At 44.3% G+C, this 16033-nt stretch overlaps 2 protein-coding genes across 6 annotated transcripts in view; both read right to left on the bottom strand.

Annotated features, from left to right (window-relative positions):
* Positions 1 to 1407, bottom strand: part of FBXL20 (F-box and leucine rich repeat protein 20) — a 107673-nt gene extending 106266 nt beyond the window's left edge. For 2 of the 4 annotated variants that reach the window (XM_059150024.1, XM_059150022.1), the window contains exon 1: positions 173 to 959. Coding sequence is in view for 3 of the 4 variants with exons in the window: in XM_059150022.1 (XP_059006005.1) it covers positions 173 to 214 (42 nt within the window). In the remaining variant the exon portion in view is untranslated. Of the gene's footprint in view, positions 1 to 172; positions 960 to 985 lie in introns of those variants that run through there. The other 2 variants (XM_059150023.1, XM_059150021.1) reach the window with 2 other exon arrangements.
* Positions 1408 to 5103: 3696 nt separating this feature from the next.
* MED1 (mediator complex subunit 1) overlaps positions 5104 to 16033 on the bottom strand; it is a 28826-nt gene continuing 17896 nt past the window's right edge. For both annotated transcript variants that reach the window (XM_059147873.1, XM_059147874.1), the window contains 6 exons: positions 15414 to 15538; positions 15039 to 15157; positions 14044 to 14245; positions 11964 to 12059; positions 11750 to 11855; positions 5104 to 9960 (listed from right to left, as the gene is read on the bottom strand). In XM_059147873.1, the coding sequence (XP_059003856.1) occupies positions 6708 to 9960; positions 11750 to 11855; positions 11964 to 12059; positions 14044 to 14245; positions 15039 to 15157; positions 15414 to 15538 (3901 nt within the window). In that variant the 3' untranslated portion in view covers positions 5104 to 6707. The remainder of the gene's footprint in view (positions 9961 to 11749; positions 11856 to 11963; positions 12060 to 14043; positions 14246 to 15038; positions 15158 to 15413; positions 15539 to 16033) is intronic.

The raw sequence follows: 16033 nt of genomic DNA, 5'->3' as shown, positions 1-16033 counted from the left end.
GGCTTTCGGGTCGCGAAAAAGGGGGAAGAAGTCTGGCAACCCAAGCGGTCGGTGGATGACGGCGCCAGGCAAGGGAGGAGGCTCCGTGCGGAGCGAAATTTTCGGGGCACAAGAGCGGGAATCGCCTTGCTCACGCCGCCCCAAACCCCCACCACCACCACCAGGCTCACACCTCAAACCTGCTCTTGGTCACTCCGTTCACGTCCCTCCTCATGGGGCCGGCGGGTGCGGCCAGGGCCGGGCGCTGCGGCGTGCGGAGTGCAAAGATTGGGGCCCCGGGCAGGCCCCGGAGTTCCGGGACCGGGAAGAGGTAGAGGAGCGGCGGGCAGGGGCCGTTCGCGGGGAGGGGAAACCTCTCGGCTCCGGCGGGGCCTCCTCCACCTCCCGCAGAGCCGGCGGCGGCGACGACTGCTCGTCGCTAGCTCTTCTCTCTCCTCAGCCTCAACTTCAACCCAAAACAAAAACACTCCCCACCTGCCAGCAACGCCGCTCCTCATTGGGCAGAGCCGCCCGGGCCCTGGAACGGCGTGGGGAGGGGAGGAGGAGGAGCGCGCGGCGGCGGCGGCGGCGGCGCGGGACCACCCCTCCCCCACTCCCGGGCGCAGTCCGCGACTGTCCGCCCGGGAGCAGCCGGAGCGCGGCGGCGGCGGCGCGAGCCGGCTCTTGCCTCCGAGCCACGCAAGCCCACCGCGAGAAGGAGAGGAAGGGAAGTGCCTATCTGTCTGTGTGTATTTGTGTATGGGAGGGGCTGTGGGGAGGGTGTGAGTACGCGCGTGCTCGCGAGTGAGGAAAGCAGGGCAACTGCACATAGTACTGGAGCCCATCTAATCCCCTTCGCCGACAGACAGCACGCACCCACCCAGCAAGCACTTGAGCTTTCTGTCAAGTCCTCCCAGCCCCCTAAGTCTTATCGCTTCTTCCCGGGTAGCCTGTGCAGCCACGTATGTCCTTCCCGGCCACCCAACTCCCTTTCCCTATCACTCACTGTCGCCTTGAACCCAAAGTGCAGCAGGCGGTCCCTGCTCGGAGCCATTTTCCTCCGCTTTCTGGTTGTCTCTAGATTGAGGCAGTGCTGCTGCTGCCGCCGCCGCCGTCGTTGCTGTAGCTGCCGCCGCCTCCCCCGCCCCCGTGGATTGCATTACCGGGTGTTGCAGGGAGGCCTGGGGGGCCGCCGCAGGGCGTGGGTCTCCCTGTGCATGGATCAGGAGGACGGGGGCGGGGGTAATTGCGCTACCCTCTGCTCCAGGAATATACAGCGAGACCGCACCTCGCGCCTTGGGGTCAGGGGGTGCAGCGCAGGAGCTTGGCGACCACTCCTTTTAGCTGGGGGAAGGACGCGCTTTGGTGGTTGGGGGGGCCAGACGAGGCTGAAGTGCCTTTGGCTTCCCCCGCCCCTCCGCCACCAGACTGCCGCTGGCGCCCAATGGGTTTTAGTGCCTTCCCATCCTCCAATCAGGGCTCTGGTTGGTGAGAACCTGATCCTGACGTCACTTTGGCGGGAGAAACAAGCGTGTCTTAACGAGTAGGCGGGGGCGCTTGGCCAGTGGAAATTACGACATTCGTCTGACTCCTAGGCTCCTTCCATAAAAGCTAGTTTGTGTCATCATATTATTATACTTTAGCAACGCCAGCCCTCAAGGTCTTGTAATTTATGATCAAATTTCCATGAAATAAGGAATAAGTTTACCCTCTTTTAGAGCGACAAACTGCAAAATCATGTACCAAAGATGAAATATTAGAAAATGTATCATAAATTCCAGCAGTCCTGGCAGGATCGCTGTCCCTGATTGTATTTCCAAAGTAAATATGTTTGTTTTCATACCTCTTTTAATTCGCTTTAGTGACTGGATTGTTATGAATCTGATTTAAGAGAGATTATTGGGGCACCTGGCTAGCCGGGTTGGTGGAGCCTACCACTCTTGATATGGAAGTTGTGGGTTCAAGCCCCCTTGGGTGTAGAGAGTACTTAAAAATAAAATATGTGGGGCGCCTGGGTGGCTCAGTGGGTTAAAGCCTCTCTTCGGCTCAGGTCATGATCTCGGGGTCCTGGAGCCTGCTTCCCTCTCTCTCTGCCTGCCTCTCTACCTACTTGTAATCTCTGTCTGTCAAATAAATAAAATCTTAAAAAATAAAATATGTGTAAAAGAGATGAGCTCATTGAAGAGCAACTGTGCTGGAGATTTTTTTTTTAAAAAACAGGCATATTCTGGGACACCTTGGTGGCTCTGTCCTTTAAGCATCCAACTCTTGATTTCCCCTCAGGTCATGATCTTAAGGTGGTTTGATCCATCCCCTTCTTGGGCTTGCAGCTAGGCGTGGAGTCTCCTTAAGATTCTCCCTCCCTGGGCGCCTGGGTGGTTCAGTGGTTAAGCCGCTGCCTTCGGCTCAGGTCATGATCTCAGGGTCCTGGGATCGAGTCCCGCATCGGGCTCTCTGCTCGGCAGGGAGCCTGCTTCCCTCTCTCTCTCTCTCTCTCTCTGCCTGCCTCTCCGTCTACTTGTGATTTCTCTGTCAAATAAATAAATAAAATCTTAAAAAAAAAAAGATTATCCCTCCCTTTGGGGCGCCTGAGTGGCTCAGTGGGTTAAAGCCTCTGCCTTCAGCTCAGGACATGATCCCAGGGTCCTGCTCAGCGGGGAGCCTACTTCCCTCCCCCCACACCCTACTTCCCTCCCCCCACACCCCCGCCACCGCCTCTGTGTATCTGCTTATGATCTGTCAAATAAATAAAAATCTTAAAAAAAAAAGACTCTCTCTCTCTTTGACCCTCCCCATCCGCCAGCTCCACCCCTTAAAAAAGAGCAGGGTGCGCCTGCTCTTTAAAAAAAAGTAAAAATTATAAAAATAAAATACAAAAAATAAAAAAGGCATATTCAAACTGGAAGCTTTATTACCTAACTCTTCAAGCATTTTTCAACTTTCTCATGTTTGTCCTAGAAAGGGCTTCTTAATGGAGGAACCTAGCTTAGGAAACTCTCAGGCCCACAAACCCAGGTCTAGATGTTATTATTCTCTCCTGCCTGCTACTTTTAATGTTATTTAACTTCACTAAGATAAATACAGCTTTTTCAGTCCCATCTGATCTAAGAACAATTTTCTCCCAATTATTGAGTTTGGTGACTAAGTTTTGCAAAAGATAATAAAACTGGCTCAAGCAGATAAATCAAATGAAGAAAATTTTCACAGGTCTTTTTCCAGGTTTCAATTATCTTTTCCAGCTAACCTGAGTAATACTCAGGAAAGACTTACTTTCTGATTGAATTTTTTCTGATTGGTGGACTTTTAAAATGCCGAGTAGGGGCACCTAGGTGGCTCAGTAAGTTGTGTTGCTGACTCTTGATTGGTTTAGGTCATGATCTCAGGGTTAAGCCACCCACCTAGGTCCCTGCTCAGCAGGGAGTCTGCTTCTCTCTCTCTCTCTGCCCCTCCCCCAACTCCTCCCTCTAAAAATTAACAAAATCCTTTAAAAAGTTGAATGAAAATTATTCAAAGGTTAAAAATTTACTACACGAAGGCATATTACTTTTTATCAAATAAGTTTATTTGCATGTAAATAAACAGGTTCTTTTGTAATGTTTTGGGGGGAAAAATCCCAGATTTTGTCTACTTTCAAAAAAATGAAAAACCCCAAAATATTTACAGAACGGCCATACACACAGAAAATCAAATTTGAAAGATTTTTTTTTTTAGAAAAGACCCTCCCCAACTGCTCCTGATGTACATTTCTAAAACACAAAATTACAAAGCCCAGCTTTTACAGCTAAGCACGTTTCCCAACCTAGCTTCTGAGATGTTACGTACTTCCTACCCCTCAAAAAACTAACTCAAGGGTAGAAATAAGGGGGTAGAGGAGTTGAAAAGGGGAGGGGAAAAAAAAAGGAGAAAGAAAATGAGATTGCCCAGGAATTGTGAAAGTTCCCTATACTGTCCTCTGCTTTAAGTGACTTGACTGGATACTGTGTGACTCACTGCCTCCCTTGAAAGGGTTGCTTCTGAGAATTCATGATATTGCTGCACTAAATTTTCACACCTAGGCCTTAAGGAAAAATCTTTCCAAGAGTCACTAACCTCAAGGCCAGTTTTGGCAATTATATCCTGCTTCAATTCTCCCGTTTATAAAATACGTTTTAAAACACATGGATCTTGAACCTGAAATCTTCATGTACATCAGAGCAGGTTTTGACCAAGAACCCCTAACATGAAGCCAAAAGACAGAAAAGGAATCAGGTCAAACTAAGAATACATTAGACACCAGCAGCAGCAGACAGGTAGAAGTTGACTTCATGTCCTTGCAGTCTTTTGAAACAGGAGAGTGAGGACACCTAGACAGGAGGGAGGTGTCCCAGGCTTGGTTTATTCTGCCTCTTCTCCTCCACCCTGTGGAGAAATGCAGTGCTCCCTGGTTCTCAGGCAGGGTGAAGCAGGTTAGCCCCGGCTCCCTGTTAAGCAAGTTCAGATGCTGGGTCAGTGTGTGGGGTGTGCCCATCGACAATTCAGGGGCTTATCCTTCATCCAGATCCTAACTCGGGATTCTTTGATCTGGGATGAAGACAGAAAGAGAGAAAAAGCTTCCCAGTTTACTCATTTTGGTATCTGTTGGCTCTGCTTGGGGAAGCTGAGCCCCTGATATGTAGTACATTCCCCATAAGATCTTCCCCACCCAGAACAAACTTAAAAACCATGTTAACATTTTTTTTTTCCTCTGCAGAAACCAATGGGATAGGATTCAAAACTAGGTGAGGAACTTGTGAGAAATCCAACCTGGTTATATGTTTGAGAGGCTGCTACTGTATCAGCATCACAAGATAAAGCACTCTGGTATCACCTTGCCCATGTCCTCCTTAGTGTCACCCAAGACATTTGACTCTGATACGGTAACCGATAACTTTTCTTGCTCCACTTTGCAATGTTTCGTTTCCTACTTCTTATTACCTTGGGACACAAAAGTGGCAGAGTTGTTGAGAGCTGATGACCAGAAAAGGGAGAACACTAGAGGAAATCAGAGACAGTCAGGAAAGAACGCCAAAGCTGATTTTCCAACTCTATGCTAACTCCAACCTGCAGAAAGAGCTGAATATAGAAATCTTCTTCAATATCTGATGAAGTCACTCCATTTATCACACACACACACACAAATGAATCACCTGGCTTTTTTTTTTTTTTTTTTTTTTTTTTTAATCCAGAAGAGTTGTGCTGGGGACTGTGCCCCGTCCTGCTGATACAGATCCTGAATGGAATCATCAGGAATGGCACAGTGCAGGTGTCAAAATCAAAGTAAGGCCGCAGAATTTTGAGAGGACCCTCCAAATACTGAGAACTTGTGTTGCACTCAAATGGTCTCCTGGATTTCTTTATTTATGAGAAGGGCTTCTTATTGATGTCCCCCAGAATCCAGACTCAGACCTGTTCCTCCAAAAAGGTCCAACTGAGTTGCTACATAGTAGCAAGGGTGTATCTTCATGCCCACCTAGCATTCCAGGCCCCCAATACTTCAAGTGAGCTTGAAATTGTTTTAAGTGAACTATGGCTGCAAATTTTTTACTGTTTTATTTAAGGGAGCATACAGTGGAGTGACTGAAGTCTGGACTCCTCCTCCATGTGATGCAGAGAAATAAGGAGCCCAGCTCTCAGGAATGGCATCAGTTCTCCTACAAACAAAATGCTGGGATATGGACTTTTGGCACATTGTGGAAATAGGAGAACTTTTAATTCTGTAATGGTTTTCATGCCACTGGGTCAGGGAGGCTGTACATTAAACCTTACTGCATCTGAAAACATGTTTACTTCCCAAAAAGCCAGCCCAGCCTTTATTAAAGGACAAAAGAGAATATAAATCAGTACCTCCACAGAGAGGTAACTCCTAATATTCCTATGATGTCTGAACCCTATGATAAACCTCCTAAAACAAAAATACCATTTTGGTTTTTCTATTTAACTCCAAAGGTGGACTCTGACTAATCTGTTTGGGCTTAATGCTACAGTACCAGCACAAGCTACAGGCTCCCTACCACCAAATAAGCCTTGCTCTTCCACCTCCCATTACTTTGAACCCTGAACCTTATAGAATTAGAAACACTGTATAAAGACAAACAGATAAAGGGTTAAAATATTACAAATAAATAGCTAAAATTATCTTCCCTCCCCCAATCACTCCTAAGAAACAGACACCAAACATTACTTAAGTGTCCAAAATGACCAAAGTCCTTCATTTGCCCATGCCTCAAATGGACAACTATCCAAACAAAGTGAACAACCTTCATGCAAATGCATCAAGGAATGTATTGCTTTTTCATTTGCTGCCCAGCCCTTCAAATACATGCACTAAAATGAGTTAAAACATGGCCTAAAAATGGAAAAAGGGAGAAAAAAATATATATGAATATTTCCCACAAAACTGTTTCCCACCCTTCCCTCTCCCTATGCCCCACCCACCCCCTCCCATTCATAAGCAAGTACTTTAACTTTTTTTTTTTTTTCCTCTTTTTTCTCTGGCAAAGGAAAAAGTGATTCTTGGTAACCAAAATCAAACCCTATGGTCTCTTTAGTAGGGTCTGGCTATGCCTTTCTAAATTTACCCAGCTCGGTGTCAAAGCCATGCCATTTAAGATTCTTGAACACAAAATCACACCTGACTCACCCCTTATGGTGGTTTGCCTATAAACTTATTAGTTTTTCTCTGGCCATTTTTGTCTTAAAAAATAAGGTTCCTAATTGCCAATCAGGGCCACATCCATAAGATCATCATCTTCTTCCCCAATCATAAAGTCAGGGCTGAGCCTTGAGGGCCTGTCTGTAGATAAAATTGTGTTGCTTGTCATAGACAAGGACTGGTCTGAAGAGATGGGTGATTTAGACCAACTCTCTGGCTTGATGCTATGAGATTTTTTCTTGTCCCGGTCTTTGTCCCGGTCCCGGTCCCGATCTTTGTCTTTTACTTTCTTCTTTTCTTTTTTGTGCTTCTTATGCTTTTCTGTGCTATATTCTGGAAGAGGTCGGATACCATCATCTGAGCTGGGACTGTTCTGATAAGATTTCTCTGCTATGGAGGAGCCTGACTCACTTTCACTGTCCAGATTCTGGGGGGTATATGCTGGTGACTTACTATGGCTAGGAGAGCCACGCTCATGCTTTGGAGTGGAACCACTGATGAGTGGAGAGCCATAGTTTTTGGAAGAGGTCATCTGAGGCCTGAGCCCTTCTCCACTACTCTCCCCAGGTTTCTGCAAAGTCACTTTGGCTTTAATACTGGGAGAACCCCCATCGTGCTTGCTGATGATAATTTTTGCCACACCTGTGCTCCCCACATTTTTTGACTCTGAGGTCTTCTTAGATGAATCCACTGAACCCCCCGAGGTGGAAACCTTGGATTTTTCTTTTTCACTTTTCTCACGCTTACTCTGGAACTCTCCTCCTGACATGTTATGTTTGGAGGACATTGGATGGCTAGAAGAATTTGTGCTCACCCCCATCTGGCCATCCATTGGGTCTTCACCTCCAGGGCCACTGGTGACGACCCCATGCTTCAGTTTATCTATGACAGCTGTTAAGGACGGCTTCTTATTTCTGCTGGGAGATTTCCCTTTGGAACTCCCATGTTGGTTCTGAGAGGATGACATGGAAGAACCACTTGAGGAAAAGGAAGAGGAAGATGCTGTACAAGAATTAGATGATGGGGGAGTTTTCTGAGACAATGAGCCTGAGGATCCTAACCCTGAAGATGACTTCATGCCAGTGCTTGAACTGGTTCCAGACATATGAGAACCACCAGAACCTGAACTGATGGGGGACTTGGCTTTAGAGGATGGGGGAGTCCCAGGAACAGGCTTCATTGGAGAGGCAAGCTTATCAGAGCCTCCAGGTGGCCTTGAATGAGAAGGGGATATGTTTGGTTTACTTAAAGAAGGATTCATAAGTGATGATGGCTTCCCTTGAGGTTTCATCTTAGTGCTGCTGGAGCCACTGCTCAGTCCATGCTTGGTAATAGGAGAGGAGCCTGGCTTCCCCCCAGACTGGGATGAATTTTTGGACTGGCTAGATCCAGAAGACCCTTGGCTAGAATACACACTGCTGCTTAACTTGGAACTTGATGAACCTTCTGATTTACTGCTTTTCATCTTGCCTGAGTTGGAAGCAGAAGATGAGGAAGAGGAGGAGGAAGAATGGCTATGGTGGCTTTTACTGCCTGAGGAAGACACAGAACCACTACTGGTATACTGACTGTGGGAGGAGGGCTTGCCCACCATCACGGTGCCTTTAGGAATCTGAATAGTGATTTTGGGAATAGGTGGTGTGGCAACACCTGGGGGAGTCTGTGACCTTCCTGAACTGCCTGGAGACTTGGATCCGCCTGTACTGGTAGGTGGAGTGAAAGGTCGGTTAGAAGAACTGTGAGACGGAGACTTTCCTTCAGTGTCTGCCTTCTTCCGCTTTGGAGGTTTATCTTTGCTTTTGCCATCATTAGAAGGGGTCCGACTGCGCTTCCCTGGTTTGCTATCTAATCCTGGCCCTGACAGACTACTATTACTGGTGCCGTTCCCTTCCTTTACTCGCTTTTGACTCTTTTCTTTCCCTAAGTCCCCAGGAGTCAATAAAGGACTCTGGCTACCACTGTGATGCTCCATAAGATCTGCAGGACCCAAAGCCTTACCAGCCACTGATATAATACTGAAATCAACTGTGTCAGCTTGGCTGTTGCCTTTAAACTTTGTCTCCCCATTATCACCTCCAAGCATTGGCACCCCCAAAGTATTTAGTGCCTGAGATGCAAATCCTTTGAAATCATCGTTATCTCCACTTTGGCTGCTTTCATCAAAATATTCTTCTCCAAAACCACCTTGGCTCTGGCTGTTCAACAAATCAGGATTAAAATCTACTCCATCAGGAAAAAAATGATTGGTAGGAGAGTCACTACTAGGGCTTCCAGCAGCATCTGCAATTAGGTCAGCTGGATCTGTGTAAGGATTTTCATTATTATTGGTTTGAAAGACATCAGGGTCAAAGAGGGCACTCTGAGAATGCCCAGAGCTTGAAGAATCTCGCACAGGGGTACCAATGGGTGGGCAATCGTCACTAGTGCTGGGAAGCTTAGAGGCTTCTTCTGCAATGTCTGAAAGGATATCAGTTACATCTGGGCCAATGCTGTCTGAACTGGATAGTCGGACCATCCTTTGAATACTGGGCTGGGGGTGAGGTACTGGTTGTGGGTAAGTTGTTGGGGGAGTACTACACTGGCTTGGTGCTGGAGTGATGTGTGGCGTATCCAGCGTATCTGCTGTCATGTTGACATCAAAGATAGGGTTCTGTGAGTCAACATCCATTGAAAATAGCTCCCTCTGAAAGTCATCTTCAGTCTGGTGCTTGGGTTTGTCAGGTGGTAATCTTGATGACTTCTTCTTCTTTGTCTTGTTGCTTCCCGGGCATATTTCCATCCGGGGTGAGCCGGAAGAAGAGTTCTGCCTTTCTAAAGGGCTGCTTCCATAAAGGGTTGAGAAATCCTGGGCAGGATTATCTTTAAGAAGGTTCATGAGCATCGGGTGGTTCTTGGTGTTGCCGGCCATCGAAGAGACAGGTGGCGGCGTGTGATGAGGAGGGGTCGGACTCGAGCCAATGGTAGACCCCCCGTTCCCTGTGATTTGCAACAAACTGGTAAGAATTGGGTTCTGAGACACCTTGCTGAAGTCCTCCCCATGGCCCACCGACTCATGCCGATCTTTGATGCTCATGCTCATATTAAACAAGGTGGTAATGGGACCCCCCGGAAAGGTGTTGGTTGGTGTAGTGGTACCACTCATTGGGTTGTTGCCTGTGGTCATGCCATACCCTGGGCTGCTAGCCGGGGGCAGGTTCTTTTTCACCATGTCTTCAACTGTCTCTGCAATGAGTGACAGTGCTGGAGTGTCGGCCTGAATGGTTTCAGCTTTCCTCCGAATAGCCCTCATCGTCACAGGGATGGACATACATCTGTAAGATAAGATAGAAAAAACAAAATTAGCAGTGTATTAGCTGCTAAAGGAAAACAATTCTTATTGGGAAAGCAGGGTTTAATTCTGCCTTTGATTCAGATATGCCCTCAGAGGTTTGCAATATGCAATTCTCAGGTAAGGCAAATAACCAGAAATAGTTCTATAAAATGCCAGAGCTGGGTGCCTGCATGGCCCAGTTAAGTGTCTGCCTTCGGCTCAGGTTATGATTCCAGGATCCTGGGATTGAGCCTCACGTTGGGCTCCCTGCTCAGCTTCCACCTCTCCCACTCCCCCTGCTTGTGTTCCCTCTCTCACTATGTCTCTGTCAGATAAATAAATTCTTTTTTAAAAAATAAATAAATTTTAAAAATAAGTAAATAAAATAAAATGCCAGAGCTCTGAGCAAATTCATTCTAAAAAGAATCTGTATCAGTAGGCAATCTCAAAACCTCTTTTGAAGCACTACCAAAAACCAACCAAACCACAAACATAAACAAGAGTACAAATTAGATGTCATACTGAATCAAAAGAAAACTGATAATAATGAACTCAGTAAGACGGGGCGCCTGGGTGGCTCAGTGGGCTAAAGCCTCTGCCTTCAGCTCAGGTCATGATCCCGGGGTCCTGGGACTGAGCCCTGCATCGGGCTCTCTGCTCAGCAGGGGGCCTGCTTCCCCCCCCTCTCTCTGTCTGCTACTCTGCCTACTTGTGATCTCTCTCTCTGTCAAATAAATAAATAAAAATCTTAAAAAAAAAAAAAATGAACTCAGTAAGAAAATGCCTTCCTTTGGGGCTTCACATGTGATTAATAGGATATGCTATTTCTCTTAATTAATGAACCACTAGAATAATCCCTTGAGCCAACAAATTCTAAACCTTAATGGCTAAGATCATCCCAAACCTATACTGTGAAAAATGCTATTACTGGTATAAAATCTTGATTATTTTAAAGCAAAGCACTTTCTATCTTACAGATAAATTTAATAATGTATTTTCTAAAACACTCTGCTCTAGAACATTTTAGCAACCTTTCTTAAAAGACCAAATAGTAATATTTTAGGCTTTTGAATATCACGTGGTTTCTGTCCAACTATTCTGCCATCTTAGTTCAAAAGACACCATGGGGGGACAATAAAAAAAGGCACCATGTACAATATATAGGGATGCATGGGTGGCTCAGTCAGCTGATGTGATCAGGTCATGATCTCAGAATCCCAAGATAAAGCCCCAAATCAGACTCCATGCAGCAGGGAGTCTTCTGGGGATTCTTTCTCTCCCTCTGCCCCTCCCCACCCCGCACACTCTCTCATTCTAAAAAAAAAAAAAAAAAAAACTTAAAAAAAAAAAAGGCACAGACAATATATAAATGAACACATGGGGCTATGGTCCAATAAAATTTATTCACAAAACTGACCACAAGCACCTATTCTAGAAAAATCCAAAATTACATATTAAAGTTTGTGGGAAGCAGACTGGCTTAAGTATCTTCCCACATGCCAACATTTGACATACTACATATGTTAAAAAGTGTTGCAAAGTTGGGGGGGAACCCTACATCTTATTTCAGCTGTCTCCTCCTAAAACAACCTTAACACTGGACCTAAAGTTACCTACCTTATTTCCTATTACTCTCAGAATCAAAAAACCAAAGCTTACATTGCTTTTGAATCTCAAAGCAGAGAAAGGTGAATTCAAAGCTGTGACTAAATTCTTTCTTCCTAATTCCCATTCACTCTGATTCTCAAAACAGCATTAATGGGACTCTGATGGAAAAGGGCCAGTGCTACCTTTGAACAACTTTGGCAATGAAGTCATCTGTGCAGATGAGTGCATCTGACAGCCCCTTGTACAGTTTACAGCTCACATGTGTTGAGTCCTGCACATCCATTACCACTGAAAGACAAAATATGTAAGAGTTGAGAGAAATTCAGTTTCTGACTTCAATAAGAAGATAAATGGACCAAACCACTGCCCTAAGAATAGTGCTCCCTCACAACTCACCACACACCAGGGAGTCATTCACAGGGTGCTGAAAAGATATGCTGAAACGGGACTCTGAGAGAGGACATACTTCAAATTGGAGGAGGCCAGGAGAATCTAAAAGGCAAAGTAAAGGATCATAAAATTATCAACCAGATAAAAGACTAGACACTAGTAAATAATAATCCCTAAGTATACAGAACGAAATTCTGTCTCCTTAGAAACTAAATCCCAGGGGTACCTGGGTGGCCCAGTCATAAGTGTCTACCTTCGGCTCAGGTCATGATCCCAGGGTCCTAGGATCAAGCCCAACATCAGGCTCTCTGCTCAGCGGGGAGCCTGCTTTCCCGCTCTCTCTGCCTGCTTCTCTGCCTACTTGTGATCCCTGTCTGTCAAATAAATAAAAAAAATCTTTTAAAAAATTAAAATCATATCCATGGGGTGCCTGGGTGGCTTAGCTGGTTAAGCAGCCAACTCTTGATTTTGGCTCTGGTCATGATCTCAGGGCTCTGAAGGGAGTCTCCTTGAAGGTTCTCTCCCCCTCTCCCTCTGCCCTTTCCCCTGCTTGTGGTCTCTCTAAAATAAAAAAATCTGTAAAGTAAGTAAATAAATAAAATGACATCCTTATGCCAAATACACATATAATACCTAACTATCATCATAGGTCGTTAAGCCAAATATACTGGCAGCTCAGAGAAAAGGATCACATACTTTCTTGGGAGAAAGCACACATCTTGCAGGACTAACTTAATAACTATCTTACAAAAACTATTTCCAGATGCCCTCAAACTAGTTGGAGAATTCTCCCAGGATTCAAATACATGAAATAGAAAGGTCATAAGCACACCTGCACACATGCAGTGTCATTACTCTCTCTAATATTTCTCATTTCTAAAGCAGTCTTTTTTTTTTTTTTTAAGATTTTATTATTTATTTGAAAAACTGAGCAAGAGAGAGAGAACACAGCAGAGAAGGGCAAAGGGAGACAGAAATGCAGATACCCCGCTGAACAGGGAGCCCAACATGGGGCTCAATCCTGGGACTCCAAGATCATGACCTGAGCTGAAGGCAGACACTAACTGACTGAGCCATCCAGGCAGCCCTCTAAAACAATTCTTTTTTTTTTAAGATTTTATTTATTTGAGAGAGAGACAGTGAGAGAGAGCATGAGCAAGGAGAAGGTCAGAGAGAGAAGCAGACTCCCCATGGAGCTGGGAGCCTGATGCGGGACTCGATCCCCAGACTCTGGGATCATGACCTGAGCCGAAGGCAGTCATCCAACCAACTGAGCCACCTAGGGATCCCCGTCTAAAACAATTCTTATTCCCAAAAAAGAGATCTTCTGATTTGCCTTCTTTGTTTCTTTTTTGCCTGCCATTCACACTAATACAGCTCTCTCAATGAGGTGCTTTACAACTAAGGTAAAAAATTAACTATAGTTTTTAAGAGCAGCTAAAAGTTTCATCAGGGATTCTAACAGCAGACTGTTTGAAAAATATCAGCATTCTAGAATCTTAGGAGAAAAAGAAAAGGGCATGGGTCTTACCCCTTTTTAAGCTATATGCTTAAGTTCCCCAAAGAACGGGAACAGGAAACACTCAGGCAGGACTAAAAGCTGGCAAGCACTGTCATAACCACCTAAAATTTAAATCTCAAGAAATTATCTCTGGGCCACCTGGCAGAGCATGCAACTCTTGATCTTGGGGTTATGAATTAGAGATTCCTTAATAAAGAGAGAAAGAAATCATCTCTTCCCATAGCATCCCAAGTTCTACCTTCTATACCTATTGTAAGATTCAGGCCTGTAGGTACCTAATTATATTACTGTATGCAGAAAAAGAGTTAAGTCCACTATAAAAAACAAACAAAAAAAAAACCACAGTGGTTTCCAAATGCCAATTTATGGATTAGTTCCATCATAATTATATGTGGAGCTTAAACTAGATTCCCAACTCCTCCCACTGGTTCTAATTCAGTTCACTTGCAATTGGAAACCAGTTATAAAAGCTCCACAGAAGATATGATAAGCCACCAAATTAGAGAACCATGAGAACAAACAGTTTCCGTTTGCCAGTAGGTATATCAAAAGCAAAGGCAATACCTTCTTTCAGAATAGTTCTTTTGACACAACTTCCTATTAGGGTGTTATAGGCCACTTGATGTCTGATCAGATTTAGGATAAGAGGAACTCGGCCAGGGTGCTGAAAGGTGATTTTGCTAACTAGGGTTCCCTGTAGACTTCTGCCATCTGGAAGAGGAGCATCCTTGTTGAGGAAATAGCAGTGCTGCTGACCTGGAAGAGCCTGGGCAAAAAGAACAAAGGAAATGAGCACTATTTACTCACCCATCGTGCTCCAACCACAAAATATCCTGGGAAAAACCACTACTCCTCAAAATCACCAGCAGTTTCTCAGTGAATAATAAAAATCTCCAGTGAATTCTTTGGTCAGCTAATGTTATAAAGGCTGATTACTCACTTGGCCGAAAAGACCCCTTTTCTATAAATGTTCTATTAGTGGTTTCCTAACCCAACAAAATTATAAACTATATAAAAATCTATATAGAAGAGCCCCTAAACTATAAGTGCAAAATCCCTATTTTTAATAAAATACCTTGTATAATATATTTGTAACACAATCAGAATTTGGGAACTACTACTTTAGACTTTCCTCAAACATTCAAATAAATTCAAGTCCAGATGAGGTTTTGGAATCCTCCTTATTTTATTCATTCTAGCACTTTCTTCTCTGTATGTACTTGAAAAATGTTTTCAGATTAAAGCTCATGACACTTAAAAGAATTACACATTAAGAATTCTTAACAGCTACTTACAAACTTATAAAAGTTCAGGATACTATTAAGAGAATTTCATCTGAAATGTTGGCCATGAAATGTACATTGTTACTTCCTGACTTGGAAGCTCATGTTCTTTTTCTTCGTATGTTTCAGAAATTTCTGTAATTTCCTGCCTGAATGAGGAACTAGGATATGATCCAGTAGTCCAAAGGAACGTTTCTGACCTCAGTAATCCTATAAAGGAAGATTCTGATCATAGGTTCAAATATAACCTACAACAATCTATGGAGCCTTACTTACAGCATAAAATCGCATGTTGTGATTCAAAGGTATGGGGTCCGGATCCTTTGACAGCTCAAATTGAGTGATTAGTTCATAGAGGGGTACATAAGTTGGTTGAGTTTCAAACAATGGAATTCCTGGAAAAATAAGGATCAACCTAAGGATCACAATAACATCAAAATGTTGACAGCTCAGTTTTCCTTTCATAACTTCTATTTCATTTATCCATTTATTAAAAAAGTACTTACTGAGCATTTACTAGTACAAAGCACCATGACATTTATACCCATCAGTACTTCTTTGAGGCCAAGACTGAAAGTCTAAGATCATCTGAATTTGAAGTTTGTTTTTCCAATTTTTAACAAGAATTAGTTCTTGATGCTTAAAACTCACCTGTGCAGTTCTGAAGCTTCTGAACAAATGCTCTAGATACTGGGATTGGCTGGGGAAATTTCAAGAAGAAACAGGCAGGAAGATCAACACTGTTGGCACTGGTGATAGAGGAGAAGGAGGGGGTCCTTAAAAAAAAAAAGGAGGGGGTTGGTTGGATTTTGACTTCATATAAAAATGAAAAATCTAAACACCCATTCTTAAACATGCCCATATCATTTAACAAAAGCCTATCAAAGGTTCGCTCTTTTGGGGTACCTGACTGGCTCAATTGCTAGAGCATGGGACTCTTGGTCTTGAGGTCATGAGTATGAGCCCCACACTGGGTGTAGAGATTACTTAAATAAATTCTAAAAAAAGGTTTAAAAAAGTTCACTTTTGGGACGCCTGGGTGGCTCAGTTGGTTAAGCAGCTGCCTTCGGCTCAGGTCATGATCCCAGCGTCCTGGGATCAAGTCCCACATCGGGCTCCTTGCTCCACGGGGAGCCTGCTTCTCCCTCTGACTCTGCCTTCCACTCTGTCTGCCTGTGCTCGCTTTCGCTCGCGCTCTATCTCTGACAAATAAATAAATAAAATCTTAAAAAAAAAAAAAAATAAAAATAAAAAAAATAAAATAAAAAAGT

Source organism: Mustela lutreola, chromosome 15 (assembly GCF_030435805.1).
Source record: "Mustela lutreola isolate mMusLut2 chromosome 15, mMusLut2.pri, whole genome shotgun sequence".
NCBI classification, from domain to species: Eukaryota; Metazoa; Chordata; class Mammalia; order Carnivora; family Mustelidae; genus Mustela; species Mustela lutreola.
This window is presented reverse-complemented; position numbering and strand designations above follow the sequence as displayed.